This window comes from Thalassophryne amazonica, chromosome 2 (genome assembly GCF_902500255.1).
Source record: "Thalassophryne amazonica chromosome 2, fThaAma1.1, whole genome shotgun sequence".
Lineage (NCBI taxonomy): Eukaryota > Metazoa > Chordata > Actinopteri > Batrachoidiformes > Batrachoididae > Thalassophryne > Thalassophryne amazonica.
This window is the reverse complement of record NC_047104.1, coordinates 7,043,025-7,061,220: the sequence shown is the minus strand read 5'-3', so window position 1 is coordinate 7,061,220 and position 18,196 is coordinate 7,043,025. Positions and strand designations below refer to the sequence as shown.

The window sequence follows — 18,196 nt, the reverse complement described above, 5'->3', positions numbered from 1 at the left end:
CGGATAGTTTAATGACATTAATGTCAACTTTGTCATTTGTACAAAGTGAAAATCTAACAAATATATTTTAATTTTAAAATAATGCACTAATTCTGAAATTTTGATCATTAACCCATAGATGCCAAACTGCATTATGGGTAAACTGAGCCTGTGATTACTGATTTGTTGATTCATTTAACCAACACAAAACTCAACATGTTGGTTTTTACAAATAAATGTGTATTTATAAAATATGCCATTTTTTCATTTGTTAAAAAAAGCCATTTGCAAAACTGAAAACTGAAAATTCTGTTTAAGTTGTGATATAGTTAGGCATCATTTACACTGCCATCCAGTGTAAATGATGGCAGTGTTCTATGCATTTGACCAATCTACTGGATGGCATATTACATACTGGCATATTATGTTGCTATGCTTTTTACTTTTTTACTCTTTTACTATGGTTTTCAGTCTTTTAATTCATTTTATTTTGTTTTCTAAATTGTTTTTGTGTGAAGCGCATTGAGGCGACTCAGTTGTGATTTGGTGCTATATAAAGTGAATAAATTGAATTGAAATTGAGGCTCAGGCTACCCATAATGCAGTTTGGGATCTGTGTGTGTCAATATTTAAAACTTCAGAATGTTATATTTTCACTTTGTACAAATGACAGACTTAAACTATCCGTAGTATTTTGGTTTCCTTTTCAAGACGTCTGCTTCACGGCTGGACCGCTGTATGCTGTGAGGGATAATGACGCTTTCCTACAGCAGTGGGCAGGCCGTAAAATGGTAAATGGACTGTATTTATATATTGCTTTTCCATCTATGTCAGACGCTCAAAGCACCAAATAATGCCTCACATTCACCATGATGTGAGGGTGCTGCCAGACAAGGTGCTCACTACACACCGGGAGCAATAGGGGATTACAGACCTTGCCCAAGGGCTCTTAGTGATTTTCCAGTCAGGTAGGGATTTGAACCGGGGATCTGGTCTCAAGCCCAATTCCTTAACCATTAGACCACCACTTCCACCTTGGGTCCTTGGGCTATGAGATCCAGAGACACACCTGGAAGGTGTTTGGTGATTCTGACATCTCTGCAGGAGAATGAAGGTCCAAGTCTTTCTGGCACCACGCATCCCTTTGAATCCAGGTGGGGTCAGATTTGAAAGCGTGTGCTGGTGGCACGAGTCACCACATCCACTATTTCAAACTCTGCATCAACATTTCTTTCATCCAGGACATAAAACTATCTTGAACTTTGCAGTAATGATAAAGACAGCTGGAGTGGAAGAACTTGATGGTCATTACAGCCAACATCATCTATAAGTAAAGTAGATGAAAAGCATCAAAGATCGAGAGAGAACAAAAGGAGGAGCTGATGCTAAAATAGAAAAAGGAGAAAAAATGAAGAAGATTGCAGGAGTGGGAGACAGATAGAGGATGAGACAGTTGCTGAGAGGCAGGGAGCTAATTTAAAAGTGTGAATCAATCGCCGGCTGGAGCAGGATGCTGTGGAAGCCGGTTCTCGGGAGGAAAGAGGACAGACAGGAGGATTCAGAGGGAACGATGGAGAGAAACGAGGGATGGAATTTGAGCCAATCCGCACAGGATAAAAATAACCTGTACGTGACTCACAGACGACCAGTCGGATTTAAATAAATGAAAAAGTGGGGTTACTAACTGATGCCCCACAGGCCACAAGAGACCCATTATCTGGTGTTTTATGGCCCAACACGATGTGACAAGACACATGGACTTTATTACTGTAGAATTTCCTTTTCTGTGGCCTCCGTAAATCAAAGTCCCTAAATATCCATCCACTTGTTTTCAGAACCCGGTTATTCCCATTAAGGGTTGGGGGGTGGGGGGGCGGGGGGCTGGAGCCAATCCCAGTAGTGTCACAGTAAATATTCCAAATTTATCCACTAAGGAAAAACCTGATCTTTGTTGCTTTGTTAAAGATGTTAAACTCATTTTTCACATATTTTCTTTGATGAGGACAAAAATCCACACATTCAAAACCCGAATGAACATGAACAATATTATAATTTATACATTAGCACCTGGAACAGAAGAGTAATTGTATTTATTTTTTATTTTATTTTATTATCTTTTTTTGTGGGCAAAGGTTGGATACTTTTGAATGCACCTGATATTGTCTTTCCAGCAGTGCCTGATATTATAATTAAATAAATAAATCAATAAATAAAGCACTTTCAAATGAAATATACAAAAAAGTGCTACACAAAATTAAATACAATAAAAAGACATTAAAACACCAACTATATCAAAATAATGATTAAAAACAGAAAAAAAAATACATGAAAAATTACGTTAAAATATTAGGATACCTGGGGATCCTGAGACATTCCCAGGTGGCTTGGGAATGCCTCAGGATCCCCTGGGAAGAGTTACAGGACATGGCTAGGGAAAATGAATGAATGAATGAGTGAGTGAATATTAAGCTCTGTTTAAAAATTGCTGACTATCACAGAGTATAGAAAAGTTCTGAAGTGGATGACCAAAATCCATGTGGTGATCTACTCCACAAGGTTGGTGTACAAACTGAAAATGCTCCATGACCTGCTGTCTGTTTCTTAACCTCGTGTCAGATGTTGGGTCAATCTTTTAACCTGTACGTCCAGTTAAAATTCGTCGCTTGGCGTTTGATGATAACAAAGCATTCTGATTCTGCAGGATACACGGGGCCACGCCCCCTAGGACCAAGCACCGGCATGTGTCCAAACCAGTGGTGGGCACAGCTAACCAAAAAATTAGCTTCAATAACAGATAATCAGCTAACTGAAAAGTTATCTTTTATAAAGCTAAACCAATAAACCACCCAAAAATTTAACGGAAGCTACAGATAACTGATAACTTTCAGTATTGTCTCTGGTAGAGGTGGGCGGATCGATCCTAATATCGATAATATCGATACCAACGCTGGTATCGATATTGAACAATCCTCGTGTAAAAAGATCGATAATCAAGCTTTTTTTCTCTCCTGCACGCACTGAGTGCTGTGCACACAGATTCATCAAAGTCTACTCTCTGTCTGTAAGAGCAGCGCTGCGCTGTGTCACACAACACGGAGCAGCGCACCCTTGTATTGTGGTTTGTCAGCCCTCTACCTCAGGAGATTTTGTTTTACATTGTGTTGAGTGATATTTTTTAAACAAAAATGTTGATTGTGATAATAAAGTATTTTGTTGTCATGTACAACGTTTGGCGAAATTCTATCCTAGGTCTTTTGGATCCTTTGGATCTATGAAGCTTAAATATGAAAAAGTATGAGTATCGGTTTCGATATCGGCGATACTGGGCCTGTATTTACCTGGTATTGGATCAATACCAAAATTCCCGGTATCGCCCACCTCTAGTCTCTGGTACACTTGCAACTACTAACAAGCTGATTTTGAGTTTTAACACCACAATCTCTTATGGTAGCATCAAAGGTGACCACAGACCCAAACAATCACTTCTGTCTTTGTGCGTCCTGTTTATTACATTGTTTCCAGCAGCGAAGCATTTGAGAGGAGCAGCAAACCTCAACTCTTTACTCAATAACAGCATTGCCGTGAGGCGGAGGTCTTGGAAAATAAAGCAGTGCTGACTTATGGTTTGGTTTATAAATAAAATTAATACAGATAGAATAACTCCATTAATGTCAATTCTATCATTTGTACAAAGTTAAAATATAACATATATCTTTTAATGTTGAATAATGCACTAATTCTGAAGTTTTGCAACAAACACAGACAGATGGTAAAGGATTATGGGTAAAATGTGCCTCCGCTAACACTGATTGGTTGACTCATTCATTCTATGTAACCCAACACGTTAATGTGAGGTGTGTCGTGTGTTGGTGTTTACAGATAAATGTGCTTTTGTAAAATATGCCATTTTTATTTGTAAAAAAAGGCATTTTCAAAAAAAAAAAAAAAAAAGCCAAGTTGTAATTAGATAACCATCTGATATAACCGGTGTCAAAATAAATAGAACACTGCCAACTACTGGATGCACAGTACTAGGGCGAATACTGCCATGAACACTTCTGGCCAGTAGATGGAAGTAGAGACCATGAGAACTTGCCAAAACAAAATTCCAGGTAATCTGTGTCTGCTACGTTTAAGATGCATGGAATTTAATAAACGCAAACTGAATTTCAGACATCATATATATATTGCTCTGGAACAAACATGACAGACAGTGTTGGACATAAGCAGGACTCCAATAGCAAACAGGAATCGACTGCAGTGATTCCAATTGAAAATAATGGATGAGCAACCTGAGCTGCTTCTGGCATTTTTACATAAAACGAACACAATAACAACGTCTATACACCCAGAGAATATATTCATGAGAGGCATAATATACAAAGAGTTTAATGCTGCTGTCCATGTGGAGCCTGATCAGAGCCTCTCAAATGCATTTCTTCTGTCGTGAATGTACTGAGGTACCCATAATGCACCTGGGCACAGCATGTCCACAGTAAAACCTTCAAAATTAGTGCATTACTTTAAAACTAAAACATATATCTGATATTTTCACTTCATAAAACTTCAGACGTAACATTAATTTAAATAACTTGTCTGAAATTAGTTTGGTTAAAATTTTAACCATAACTTAAAACTGTATGCCTCTGGATGTTGGGTGATATTGCCAGCATATCAGTATGGGGTCAAAAGAAATGAGCCTTTTTTCTTTTTTGTGACCAGTTCTCCTTTGCCTGCAGAGGATAGAGCGGTTTCTTCTAGAACCAGCTCTTCTCTGTTTACAGAGGATAGAACTGTGCATCTACTATAAAACATTTAACAGGTAGGTGCTTAACTGATTTTAGATTTCATAGATGTTTGTAACTATTCAGCTTTGCTTACCACATCTGCAAAAATACGTTAGCGGTCTAAAAATTATCAGACCAAAACTTATCAGAAGATAATTAGTCCGATGATGGTTTTCAAAGTTATCTGAAAAGCTAATCCAATAATGAAAACATTAACTTTGATAATTAGCGGTTTGCGGATTAGCGGAACTGTGCCCACCACTGGTCCAAACCAAGTCAGCCATATAAGACTGCCACTGATAATGTGGCACTGACTGTTTGCAGAGACATCAAAAGTGTTTTCAAAGACTTGATTAAAGAAACTCAATTAAAATATCTAATGAACTCATGAAAAAATAGCCAAGGATTTTAAAACATGTTAAAATGACTGTATTTGTATTTTCTCTGTGATTTAATTCATTTTCTAGCAGGTCTGGCTACATTTGTATGTAGTTGCAGTACTCGGCCAATAGGTGGAGCTGTGTATCTCAGGCATCAAAAAGCAGACGCCAATCACTAATAGAGTGAGACGTCAGAGTGCGAGTGATGTGAAGCAACACAGATGTGAAGATTGATAAGTTTTTTTTGTCACCATTTCTGCAGGTAAGATGCTCAGAAATCATAACCAGAAGGAAATATGAGAATAAATAATTAAAATAGTTAATAAAATAACATGTATAAGCCTTGGACTGTGAAAGCGATGCATAGTGGTTTGTAACGCGACTTTAAATTGAAACGAGTGAGCCTGTATTAACGAGTGGTAACTCAGGGTGGCGACGTGGCGCCAATAAGAGTAACAACGAGCTATGAAGCTGTCTTCTAAAAGGGTTAAAGCTTGATTTGTGTGAGTGTGAATCAGCAAAGGCTAACTGCACAAATGCTATCTATAGGGGATTTTCACGCACCTACAGGCTAACTTCCGCTAAAATAGTTAACTGTACAGAATCTGTCAAGAGTGAAGTTTCAAGATGTGTACGGATTAACACAGACACTCTCCCACAGCCCGCTCCAAACTGGATTAAGGATACAGTTTATTTTTGAGCATCTTCAACTATGAACATTTGTAGTTTAGTCATCTTAGCATCAGCTCCGATATAAACACTGTTAACATTATAACGTGTGCAGTCGAGGGTAACGTTAAACCTAAACAGTTTATCCGCTTTTTACAAATAATAATGAGTTGACTTATTTTGTAGCCTGTGTGTAGCCTGTTCTGTAATGAACTACATTAGCTACTGTTAACAGTGACGTGTTATCAAGTTATTAAATGTTTGCTAAATGTTAGTGTCATTCAACAAATGTTAAATAAAATTTGTACATCTCAAATGAGTGACTCTTCTTATATTCAATATATACATATAACAAACTATATACAGTGCAGCAGAACTAGGCCAATATACTAACTATACACACTACAGCTGTGTGATTCATGTACAGAGTTGTTGTGCAGAAGGACACAGGTTTCATTCTCTGGGTGAATTCACACTGTAATATTTGAATGAAGACAAAAAATGATGCTTTATTCAGCAGAAATATAAACTTTCATATCAAGTCGTCCCTGGAAGTCGGTCATCACGCAGCAGTTGGCCCACAGCTGGTTGAGTGTCTCAGACACGGTCAGAGGAAGAGCGCGTTCCCAGACACGGTCAGAGGAAGAGCGCGTTCCCAGTCGAGGTCAGAGGAAGAGCGCGTTCCCAGACGAGGTCAGAGGAAGGGCGCGTTCCCAGACGAGGTCAGAGGAAGGGCGCGTTCCCAGACGAGGTCAGAGGAAGGGCGCGTTCCCAGACGAGGTCAGAGGAAGAGCGCGTTCCCAGACGAGGTCAGAGGAAGAGCGCGTTCCCAGACGAGGTCAGAGGAAGGGCGCGTTCCCAGACGAGGTCAGAGGAAGGGCGCGTTCCCAGACGAGGTCAGAGGAAGGGCGCGTTCCCAGACGAGGTCAGAGGAAGGGCGCGTTCCCAGACGAGGTCAGAGGAAGGGCGCGTTCCCAGACGAGGTCAGAGGAAGGGCGCGTTCCCAGACGAGGTCAGAGGAAGGGCGCGTTCCCAGACGAGGTCAGAGGAAGGGCGCGTTCCCAGACACGGTCAGAGGAAGAGCGTGTTCCCAGACGAGGTCAGAGGAAGGGCGCGTTCCCAGACGAGGTCAGAGGAAGGGCGCGTTCCCAGATGTGATTCTCCTTCAGTCTTCTCCTTCAGGCTCCTTCCACAAGGATTCAACGTTGGGCGATTGCTTGGGATTTCAGAGCATCTTCTTTGCTGAACTGTGCTGTAGTTTGGAGTGAAATGAATTAATTTATATTATTTCAGTAACAATTGTCTGCACATTTTAAAAGCCTTAATACCATTTGTTGCAATTTTCATTTGAAATGCTGATTTTGTGTCCTGCCCACCTGTCATCTTGAAGGGTGGTTTAATCTTTATAACCAGCTCCTTTACTTCAGCCTCCAGATGCTGTCTGCAGCATCCAGAGCACCTGTGTGAGATCAGAGGAAATAATGAAAATGACAAATCTTTCTATAGCTCAATATTTACCTTTACTTGCTATTGTTAGACTATTACTGTTAATATTACTTTTAATTGAGCAGATTTTACTATTTATTATTATTATTATTACTTCATTTGACTATTCATTAGTACTTAATTAGTTTTTACTTATTACTATTAACCAATTACTTTTAATTGAGCAGAATTTCACACTGTGGTCGAAGTAAGAAAGCTGGTCAAATGCTAAGACGTCAGTTAAATTAAGATTTGCTGATTAAATTCTAGATCTGAACTTAATCTGGTGTTAATTTATATTAACTCCACACACTCACAAAAGTACAGAGTACTCATGCGTTTAAAATGTCGTCGTTATGACGACATTTTAGTCACTGTACCTGTATCCCATGCTGGCTGGATGTTGTGATTTTTATTTTATTCATTGAAATGTGTGTATTTGTATATACATATATTTACATTTTGTATATTTTTGTACATTTTTGTGTAGTTTATGTCTGTGTTCATATTGTTGTGCTGCGTTCTTGAGCAGGTCACTCTTGAAAAATAGATTTTTAATCTCAATAAGGCTTTTACAACATACCTGGTTAAATAAAGGATATATATATATATATATATATATATATATATATATCCCTCCATAAAGCCTACCTGGCTGCGGTGCGGCTCGGTAGCCGTGTTGTGTCGTCGCAGCTGAAGCTGTCGTGTTCTTCACTTCGTCCTCACACAGCAGCTCCTCCACAGTCAGAGCAAAGCAACTGTCATGTTCTTTTGGAAACTTTTGTCATTCGGGAAGGAGTGAAAGCTGAGGCACAGCTGTGTTTGTTCATTGGAATTGGAGAGCGGCACGGAGCAGCGACACCATGAAGCTGCTTTTGCTGTTGTTGCCACCTGACCAGAGGTTTGGATGCACAGTTAACTTTTACTTCTGCATCAGAAACCCGGAAACGTGAAAATCCCCATTAAGCCCGCGCATTGCAGCGCCAACTTGACGTCACACAGTACACAGTTTCCAGTGGGTCTTTCAGAATAAGAGCGTAATGATATAGTGAACATAAGTGATCGTCTTACATTTCAAAATAAGCGTTTATATGGAAGAGAAAATTTCAGTATCTGATTTTGTTGTTTTTGAACAACACAGAGTGAGACAAGAATAAATACTGGTGCGTTAAAGACAGTTCTAGGTTAAGTTGAACAGGGTGAAACAGTTCATTGGTGAATAAGTGGAGATTAAAAGAGAGTTATTTTAGGATATATGCTATTGGTGAGAAAATGCTGTTTACAGGATGAATTATTACATTGTTGTAATTTGAATGTTCTTGACTGAATCAACCTGTATTGTGTGTGTGTGTGTGTGTGTGTTCTGAGACATGCCAATCACTAGTAGAGTGAGACGGTAGAGAGTAATACTAGGGGACCACTAACTTTGCACCCTACCCCCCCCCCCCCCAGGACTAAACCAAACCAACTTTTTTAGGTTCCTTAGATGACCCCCAAAACACAATCAGGATGTTCCCAAAAATAAAAATTGGCCTCAAGCTAGTTATCCAAGATGACATCCAAGATGGCCACTGAAATGGGGTTTTTCACTAAAAGACCTTTAAACATATAAACAACTTAAATATCACAGAGATTCAATGGGAAGAACATTGCAGGTCACAGCAAACTCATTCTAGCCTAAACTAAATTCATTCATGGGTTTAAAGTTCAAAATGGCGTTCAAAATGGCCGCCAATTGACTCTTATTAAAATACATAGTAGGAAGTTGTTTATATGTAGTTTAAAGATGTTTTAGTGGAAAAAAAAAACTTATTTTGGTGGCCATCTTGTACTCAGTCTCGGATAACTGGCTTGAGGCCAGTTTTTATTTACTTATTTATTTATTTTTTAAACCTTTTGTTATATGGCTGGGGGGGCCTGGCTGCCGGTTTGTTTGTCTTTTTGTTTTCCTCCCAGGTGGCGTGCATTTGGGACTGAGTGGCTGTGTTGCTGAGGCTGTCAGGACCTCACCCTGATCACCTGCGACTCGTCAGGACTCACAGCTGAGGTGCATCTGGATGGATTGGAACATGTTGGCATTTAAGACTGGAGTGCACAGTGTGTATTTGCCAGAGACTCGACCTTGTGACCAGACGGGTGAGATCGTCGTCTCGGGAGCCATCTCATCAGCAGCGGATGCTGAGAAACGTCCAGGTTTGATGCACAGTCTGTGAAAGAGGAGGGGGTGAGGTCTCACGCTCGTCAGCACACTTCCTGAGGTACGTTAGATTTTGTGACTAACAGTTATACAGTCAGTAAATGTGGTGTCCCTCACACCTTATTGTATTGAGCTGTTTGTTAGTCATGTATCAGCTTCCACTGCGGTGGAGTTTTGTGAACTGGATGTTCCATGCCTGCAGGTTGGAAGCTGATCAGCAATCAAGCCAGGAAGTGTTTGCTGTTTGTACACCTTTAAGTGTTCTGTGTGTAGAGTGTGGACTCACATAATGGTTCCTTCTTTCACAGACTCGGTTGTTGCGGCCACCTGGGGGGTGTCAGCGGGGTCCTTGGGTCCGAAACAGCTTCTGGCTCCGGACCGTTAGCGCTGCTGGGAGCGCACCACGCCAGACCGCACCTTTCTGTATTATCACTGTTATGTATTAAATTCAGTTAGCCTTTGTACCGTGCTCTGCTTATTTCATACTGGGTCCTTCAAACGCTGGTCGGTTCTCCGAGCTGCGTCCGACACATAACACCTTTGTCAGTCATATTAACTCTCCTACTTGTTCTGAGTCCTCATCTCTGGTTTTCCATTTGACATCACAGAGAAACACGGAGAGAAACCATCAGCTGTGCTTTGAATCATCTACAGACATCCACAACTCTTATGTGGTCAAGAGGAAATGATATAGTACATAATGCCAGAGGATACAAAAGAATTAATCAGTGTAACCATGATTAGTCTAATCCTTCATCTGAGCCACCTCTCTGACACACAGGTCAAAAGACAATTAAATAAAGAGACAAAAATATACAAGATTTTAAATTCTTTCACGTTGTTGAATCACACAGTCACTAAGCCACATTCTCAAATTTATCATGAAGATCTCTGTCTTGCAGGACCTTCTGATAGCTCAAGAGCAGAAAATTATTGGACATTCAACTTTTCACTGCAGCTAGACTCACTTCCAGACTTGTAATATGAGGTATTGACAAAAACAGACATGAACATGTGCAGGTCGTCAGTGCAACAGTGGAAATTTCATAGCTACATATACAGTAATCTCACCAAGAGGAGATACATAATGGGAAATTAACATTGGACCCAGAACAGAACCCTGAGGTACCCCACAGTTCATTGCAGAAAATGCAGAATATTGTAGTTTATATATACACACACACACACACACAGTGATCCCCTGGATTTGGCATTAAGCCGTGGTACTTCCTGCTGTGATGTAACGTTTTTAGCAGTGATGCTTTTCACTGGTTTGTCTGTATAAATGAGTGTGACTGACTTTTTTGCCATAGCTGAAGACTGCCTGTCAGTGTTTTCATGAACTTAAAGAGATATAAGGTCTACCTCAGAGGAACTGTAAAACGGAGCGTGCACGTGAACATTTGGTACCTTTGAGGACCCCTTCTGCATTTATCAGCAAAGAACTGACATTTGCACCACAGTAAATAATAAATGGTTCCTGATTTCCTGATAAATATGCAGACACAAGTAGATGTGACTAATATCTTGGACAGCATCACAAATCAATTGGCAGCTGAACATCAGTGTTCCATCACAGGTGGTTCCTGTTCCATCTCCAGATGGTGTCGACGTTTCTCCAGCATCATCTTTTCTCGCCTCTATTCCTCATTTGAGCAGAATGTCTCTGTAACTGTCTGTAATTTTCAACATAGGTACACTTCAACTGTGAGAGACAAAATGAGAAAAAAAAAATCCAAGAAATCACATTGTAGGATTTTTAAAGAATTTATTTGTAAATTATGGTAGAAAATAAGTATTTGGTCATTAACAAAAGTTCAGCTCAGTACTTTGTAACATAATCTTTGTTGGCAATCACAGAGGTCAAATATTTCCTGTAAGTCTTCACCAGGTTTGCACACACTGTAGCTGGTATTTTGGTCCATTCCTCCATGCAGATCTCCTCTAGAGCAGTGATGTTTTGGGGCTGTCGCTGGGAAACACGGACTTTCAACTCCCTCATAAATTTTCTATGGGGTTGAGGTCTGGAGACTGGCTCGGCCACTCCAGGACCTTGAAATGCTTTTTACGGAGCCACTCCTTCGTTGCCCGAGTGGTGTGTTTGGGATCATTGTCATGCTGGAAGACCCAGCCACGTTGCATCTTCAATGCTCTCACTAATGGAAGGAGGTTTTGGCTTAAAATCTCATGATACATGGCCCTGTTCATTCTTCCCTTAACACAGATCAGTCGTCATGTCCCCTTTGCAGAAAAACAGCCCCAAAGCATGATGTTTCCACCCCCATGCTTCACAGTAGATATGGTGTTCTTGGAATGCAACTCAGCATTCTTCTTCCTCACAACGAGTTGAGTTTTTATCAAAATGTTCTATTTTGGCTTCATCTGACCACATGATATTCTCCCAATCCTCTTCTGGATCATCCATATGCTCTCTGGCAAACTTCAGATGGGCCTGGACATGTACTGGCTTAAGCTTTGAGTCCCTCTCTGCGTAGTGTGTAGCCTCTGTTACTTTGGTCCCAGCTCTCTGCAGGTCATTCATCAGGTCCCTCCATGTAGTGCTGTGATTTTTGTTCACCGTTCTCATGGTCATTTTGACCCCACGGGATGAGATCTTGTGTAGAGCCCCAGATCAAGGGACTGACTAATGGTCTTGTATGTCTTCCATTTTCTTACAGTTGCTCCCACAGTTGATTTATTCACACCAACCTGCTTGACTATTGTAGATTCACTCTTCCCAGCCTGGTGCACATCTACAATTTTCTTCCTGGTGTCCTTCAACAGCTCTTTGGTCTTGGCCATGGTTGAGTTTGGAGTCTGACTGTTTGAGCCTGTGGACAGGTGTCTTTTATACAGATAACAAGTTCAAACAGGTGCCATTAATACAGGTAACAGGTGGAGGACAGAAGAGCTTCTTAAAGAAGAAGTTACAGGTCTGTGAGAGCCAGAAATCTTGCTTGTTTGTGGGTGACCAAATACGTATTTTCCACCATAATTTACAAATTCTTTAAAAATCCAACAGTGTGATTTCCTGTTTTTTTTTCTCATTTTGTCTGTCATAGTTGAAGTGTACCTATGATGAAAATTACAGACCTCTCTCATCTTCCTAAGTAGGAGAACTTGCACAATCAGGGACTGACTAAATAATTTTTTACTCCACTGTATAAGGCTGAAAAACATGTGGACAGCCATTGTGTAACTGCCTTGGATCCTGAATATTTTAAAAATGTTTTTAATCTGCAATGCAATCTTGTGAGTGTCACAGCTGGTGGTGTCTTCTTTACATGTAGGTTGTGTTATTGTGAAGGTATTTATGTGCACGACATCGAGTCCAAGATGAATTTTTCTACAATAACATGTATTGTATGGATGGCAACCACCCGGGCAGAAAGCGGGTCCATCCCCACATTTCTAAAGTAACCACCTATCTGCTGCAGCCAGGTGAAATATGGACATGTCTTTGGCTGTGAAATATGACATGTGAAATATGGGCATGTCCATATTTCACATGACCAAGGACTTGTCCACATTTCACCACGCCAAGGATATGTCCACATTTCACATGTCCAAGGGCATGTCCATATTTCACATGTCCAAGGACATGTCCATATTTCACTAAGCCAAGGACATGTCCATTTTTCACTTAGCCAAGGACACGCCCACATTCCACCAAGCCAAGGATATGTCAACATTTCACCTGGCCAAGGACACGGCCACGTTCCACCTGGCCAAGGACATGCCCACGTTCCACCTGGCTGCAGCAGGTAGTTACTTTGTAGAGGTGGGAATGGACTGGCTGTCTGTCTGTGTGGTTGCCATCCAGGACCCATTGGGGGTCCGTAGTACGATGAATGCAGTGATGCAGGCACATCCTGTGACACACGGCAGCTGGTATTTATTCCAGCAGGACAATTGCACCAAAGGTTTTTATAAAACATTTTTCTAATCCTGCTTCTTTCTTATTAAGAGGAACAGAACAGATGTGGACAGAATGTGGAAACATCTGATAAAAATTGTGAATGAATTTGTTTTTGCTAATCAAAAGGATCTTCTCCCTTGTAAACAGAGTAATTAATCAACTTGGGCTGACCTCTGAGCTCAGTCTGGTCAGAATGAGCACTATGAAAATACATGTGGCAAAATCTGGCGTGTGAGGAGGCAAAGCAGCGGCGAGAAGATTATTCTCCATTAATCAACAGCAGGAGGGTGGAGTTAGAGTAAAGACGGACTCACCTCCCTGCTCGTCCAGCATGACCAGAGTCCTGATACCAGCATCTTTACTCTGTAACACAGAACGGCACAGGAAGAAGGAGGAAACGGCAGGAAGCGGCAATCAGTGAACGGCAACAAAACTGAGACAATCGAGGTTCCATCTGATGAATTCAGAAAGTTTTGGTTCACTGGTGAATTTATTCATGAGTCAAAATCATCATTTGATTTGATAAGTGATTAATCAATTAACTCACTGATACCTTGGATATCTTCAAGCAAACATCTTAGTTTAAACAGAAAACACAAATGCTGCATTTTGGTGGAACGAAGAAAGAAAAAAGAAGATGTGAATAAAAGTCTTGAATTGCACAAAAATCTGGATGCAGGAAGGCACCCAGATCATCGGCACAAATTTGTCCGCCAAATGGCGCCTGCTGTAATTAACTGGCCACCACAGATTTTGTTGACAGAATTCCAGGAATGAAACATTCTGATTCATCCCACATGTGCAGGAACCTGAAACCATGCACCTGCACGTGCATGGTTTCACTCATGCACAGTTTTTATGTTCATGCACGCACATCGCGCTGTTCGTTAAAAGTTCAGTTTGTCTGAGAGTGTTTTTATAGTATCATGCAGAATTCTCTGACAGATATTAAAGTTGTGCATCAGCTCTTTCAGAACAAAGCATGTCCCAAACCGTCAGCGATCTGCATCAGTGACTCGGTGCAGGTTTGGGGACAGAAAGCTCATAAAACAGGATCTGATAAGAGAGATGAGGGAGGAAATGAAGCCTGTGCCAGAACCTGTGAGGCATCATTTCAGCTCCAACAAAGACACAGAAAGATTAGACGTCTTCTTGTCCTGTGTTCAGAAGATGCCTGATGGAATCATGGGAGACGAGATCTGTGACCACACCAGCTGCTCTAATGTCACATGTATCACTTCTTTCTGCATGGATGAATGTGAGATGAGTCTTGGACTTGTTGGCACGTTGAGTTACTTCTGGGAATTTTCCGAATGTTTTATTTTGTGATGTTCGTCGTGCTCTTATTCTGACAATTATGCTGCTAGTTTGACTTCCGGGTTGATGACGTCCACGCTTATGTACCACCAAACTGTGAACACGGCATCAGTGTTTGTGTTCTAAAAATCTAAACACTGAAGGTCTCTGAGAAATGATCAGCGTGTGTTTCTGTTTTAAATGTAACCTGCTGCTGGCCACGCCCCCTTTCCCTTTGCACAGGGGGCGTGTCTGTGTAGTAATGTGATGAATTTTAAGCCGTATTATTGGATCCGTTTTAACAGAAAACCTTTGATGCTGTGCATCAAACTGAACAACTGAAGTTTTTGTCCATTTTTTTAATGTAACTTTTAAAGGTTTGCAATGTGATTTCCCTCTGGGGTCATCCCCGTCATATACGACAGCGGAATACAACTTTTATTTAATGATACATAACTTTTGTAATAATATTAGATAGAAACTTAGTCTTTTTTTGCAGAAAAGTACACTCCGCAGACTTTCAAACGAGCCCTCCACCATGCTTGTAGTCCTCATAGAAGCTGTGTGGTGACGTGTGCAATGTGAGTGTCCAATCAGGAATTGGTTCACCGTCACATATCCCCTCGTACGGCAGAGCAATCTCACGTGGTGCATCAAAGAGTGTCAGTAGAAGAGATGCTTTACTACTTGGCCCGTGAATGTTGTTTGAATAAGCCTCTCTCGCGCCAATGCGTAAAGCACTTTTATGCATATGAATGGAAGTGATCAGAGTAAGTGGGCCTCATACAATCTCACGTGGTGAACCAAAGAGTGTCAGTAGAAGAGATGCTTTACTACTTGGTCTGTGAATGTTGTTGAATAGGCCTCTCTCACTCCAACAATAAGCAAAGTGCACATCTCGGGCCGCACGGTGCATTATGGGTAGGCTAAATTTTTCAGCTACCAACCCACATGCTATGACGATGGAAAGCAGCGAAGAGTGCTATGATTTGGATCATTTCAACTGCTGGAAAGTTGATGATTTAAAGCGATTTTGTAAGCTCTGCGGATTTCCTGTTACAACCAGGACTACGTACAGCAGTGGACAGAAATTGAAAGAACAGCTGGCTGCCTTTACGTATGCCACATCGTTACAGAAACTATCATTGGTGCCGACGAAGGAGGAAAAGAGAGCTGCTGTCGAAAATGACCAGTCCTTCTGGATAGTTGGAGACAAACAAATTTCTGACCCCTTGAAGGCAACTGACGGATGGTTAGACGAAGTTCAGCATCTGAAACTGTGGATATTGCAGAATATTTGCTAAGCAGGTATGAGAAATCGCTACTTCGCCGGCTTCATAATGACTACAAGGAAGGTGGGTCTCAAATACAACCTCTTTGGTTTCATGTTTGTTTTGATAAGTTGACAGACATACAATAATATGTGCATGCATGTTTATAGAACATGTCAATATTACAATATTCTGTGCCACATCATTCATGCCGCGACATTACAGTCATAAGCTGATGCACGAAAATGGCGCCATCAACCACATTATAATTCGGCACAGTTTCAGGATATTCACAAAATAAATGTGTGCAAGAAACATACAATTTTAGTCCATCTTTTATATCCGTCTAGATCTTTCTTTTCTGTGGGGAAACTGTGTAGAATGAACGGAGGTTTACAACCACATTTCTTCTTTCCATCTTTGTGTGGATGCGGCAGAGCTTTGCAATCGTGTGTTTTCAGCCAACTTTCAAGCTTATAAATTCCGTTCGAGTATTTGAAAACAGCACAATGCGCCCCTGTCATTACTGTATGTGACGCTTAAGGCTTAAAGCCTTTGAAACAATCCCTGTAAGCCTTAACTTTTACAGTCCGCTAATGCTACTGTATATGAAATTCAGTGGGAGCGGTGTGAGTTTGGTAGTTGGAATTTTTGCCCCTGTTTGATCCACGCATGCGCAGATGCGTTGCGCACTTCGCTTATTGACGTGTAAAGCACTGTTTACGCATATGAATGGAAGGAGGGGGAGGGGCCCTCAAAGTGTGAGGAGAGGTTGTTTTCAGTGCAGGAACACACTCCAAAAAGAACAAGTGCAAAGTTTGTGATGTGGCCCTTTGTGTAATAGCAGACAGAAATTGCTTTGAGATGTGGCATGAAGATCAACAAAACGCATAGATCATTTTGTATATATTGTTCAAAATGTGCATTTGTGTTTATTGTTAGAACCTTTATTTTGTACATTCTTTTGTACAAGAATCCAAACTACCTTTATAAATTGTCAAAATAGTTGTTTATTATAGTTTGCTGTGTGTTTTGAATAAATGTGTTTGAACATTATTTTTCCACTTTATATTTTTCCTTTCTTATTTCCTATTGTAAACCTTTATTACACTTATAAAACACCACTATAGCATATATATTCTGAAAGTACAGGTTGTCCTGAAAAAAAGAGACATAAAACTTGATTGTGGGATGCAGGGTGAATATTTAACAGTAATAATAAAACATTATTTATGCCAGGCGAGTGAATTGTCCATAAAATGCTCTCGGACCCCAGGGGGTTTAAAACAAATGAACCTACAGAAATATTCATGATGCGTCACCTTTGTCATTCATAAAATTGCAAAATGTTTTTAAAAAGGTTTTCATGGATCTGCTGTTTTGAGTTTGTTGTTTCTCGCTGGATAAAATAATTCTTAAAACAGAGCTTGTTTCTGTTCAGACACAGAAAAATACATGTGATCATAAATCCTAACAGTTTGTGCCTTTAACTGATTTTTATCAGCTACAAGAAAACTAAAGAACATTTTCAGTTCTCAGTCGTGCAACTCAGACAAATGCCATCAGCCGTTTTTACTTCAGTTTGCATTTATCACCATTATTCATTCAAGATTTTGAGAAGGGAGAAAATGTTCATGCTCTTGTGTTAATGAAGAAGACTCACCTCCTCAACCAGAGCCAACATACGCCGGGTACTCTCCAGAGACTGTAGACAGACAGAAACATAGACAGACAGAGAGAAAGCCAAAAACAGAGAGGGACAGACAGACAGACAGAGAGAGAGAGAGAGAGAGAGAGAGAGACCGAAACAGAGAGAGAGACAGAGAGAAACAGAGACAGACAGAGAGAGAGAGACCGAAACAGAGAGAGAGACAGAGAGAAACAGAGACAGACAGAGAGAGAGAGACCGAAACAGAGAGAGAGACAGAGAGACAGACAGAGAGAGAGAGAGAGACCGAAACAGAGAGAGAGACAGACAGAAACAGAGACAGACAGAGAGAGAGAGAGAGAGAGAGAGAGAGACCGAAACAGAGAGAGAGACAGACAGAAACAGAGACAGAGAGAGAGAGAGACAGAGACAGAAACAGAGAGACAGAGAGAGAGAGAGAGAGAGAGACAGAGACAGAGACGGAAACAGAGAGACAGAGAGAGAGAGAGAGAGAGAGAGAGAGACAGAGAGAGAGACAGAGACGGAAACAGAGAGACAGAGAGAG

General features: G+C 40.8%; 1 protein-coding gene across 2 annotated transcripts in view; it reads right to left on the bottom strand.

Annotated features, from left to right (window-relative positions):
* LOC117522080 (synaptosomal-associated protein 25-A-like) overlaps nucleotides 1–18,196 on the bottom strand; it is a 71,367-nt gene that overhangs the window by 25,757 nt on the left and 27,414 nt on the right. For both annotated transcript variants that reach the window (XM_034183463.1, XM_034183455.1), the window contains exons 3-4: nucleotides 17,647–17,688; nucleotides 13,731–13,779 (exon numbers count right to left, since the gene is read on the bottom strand). In XM_034183463.1, coding sequence (XP_034039354.1) covers nucleotides 13,731–13,779; nucleotides 17,647–17,688 — 91 coding nt within the window. The remainder of the gene's footprint in view (nucleotides 1–13,730; nucleotides 13,780–17,646; nucleotides 17,689–18,196) is intronic.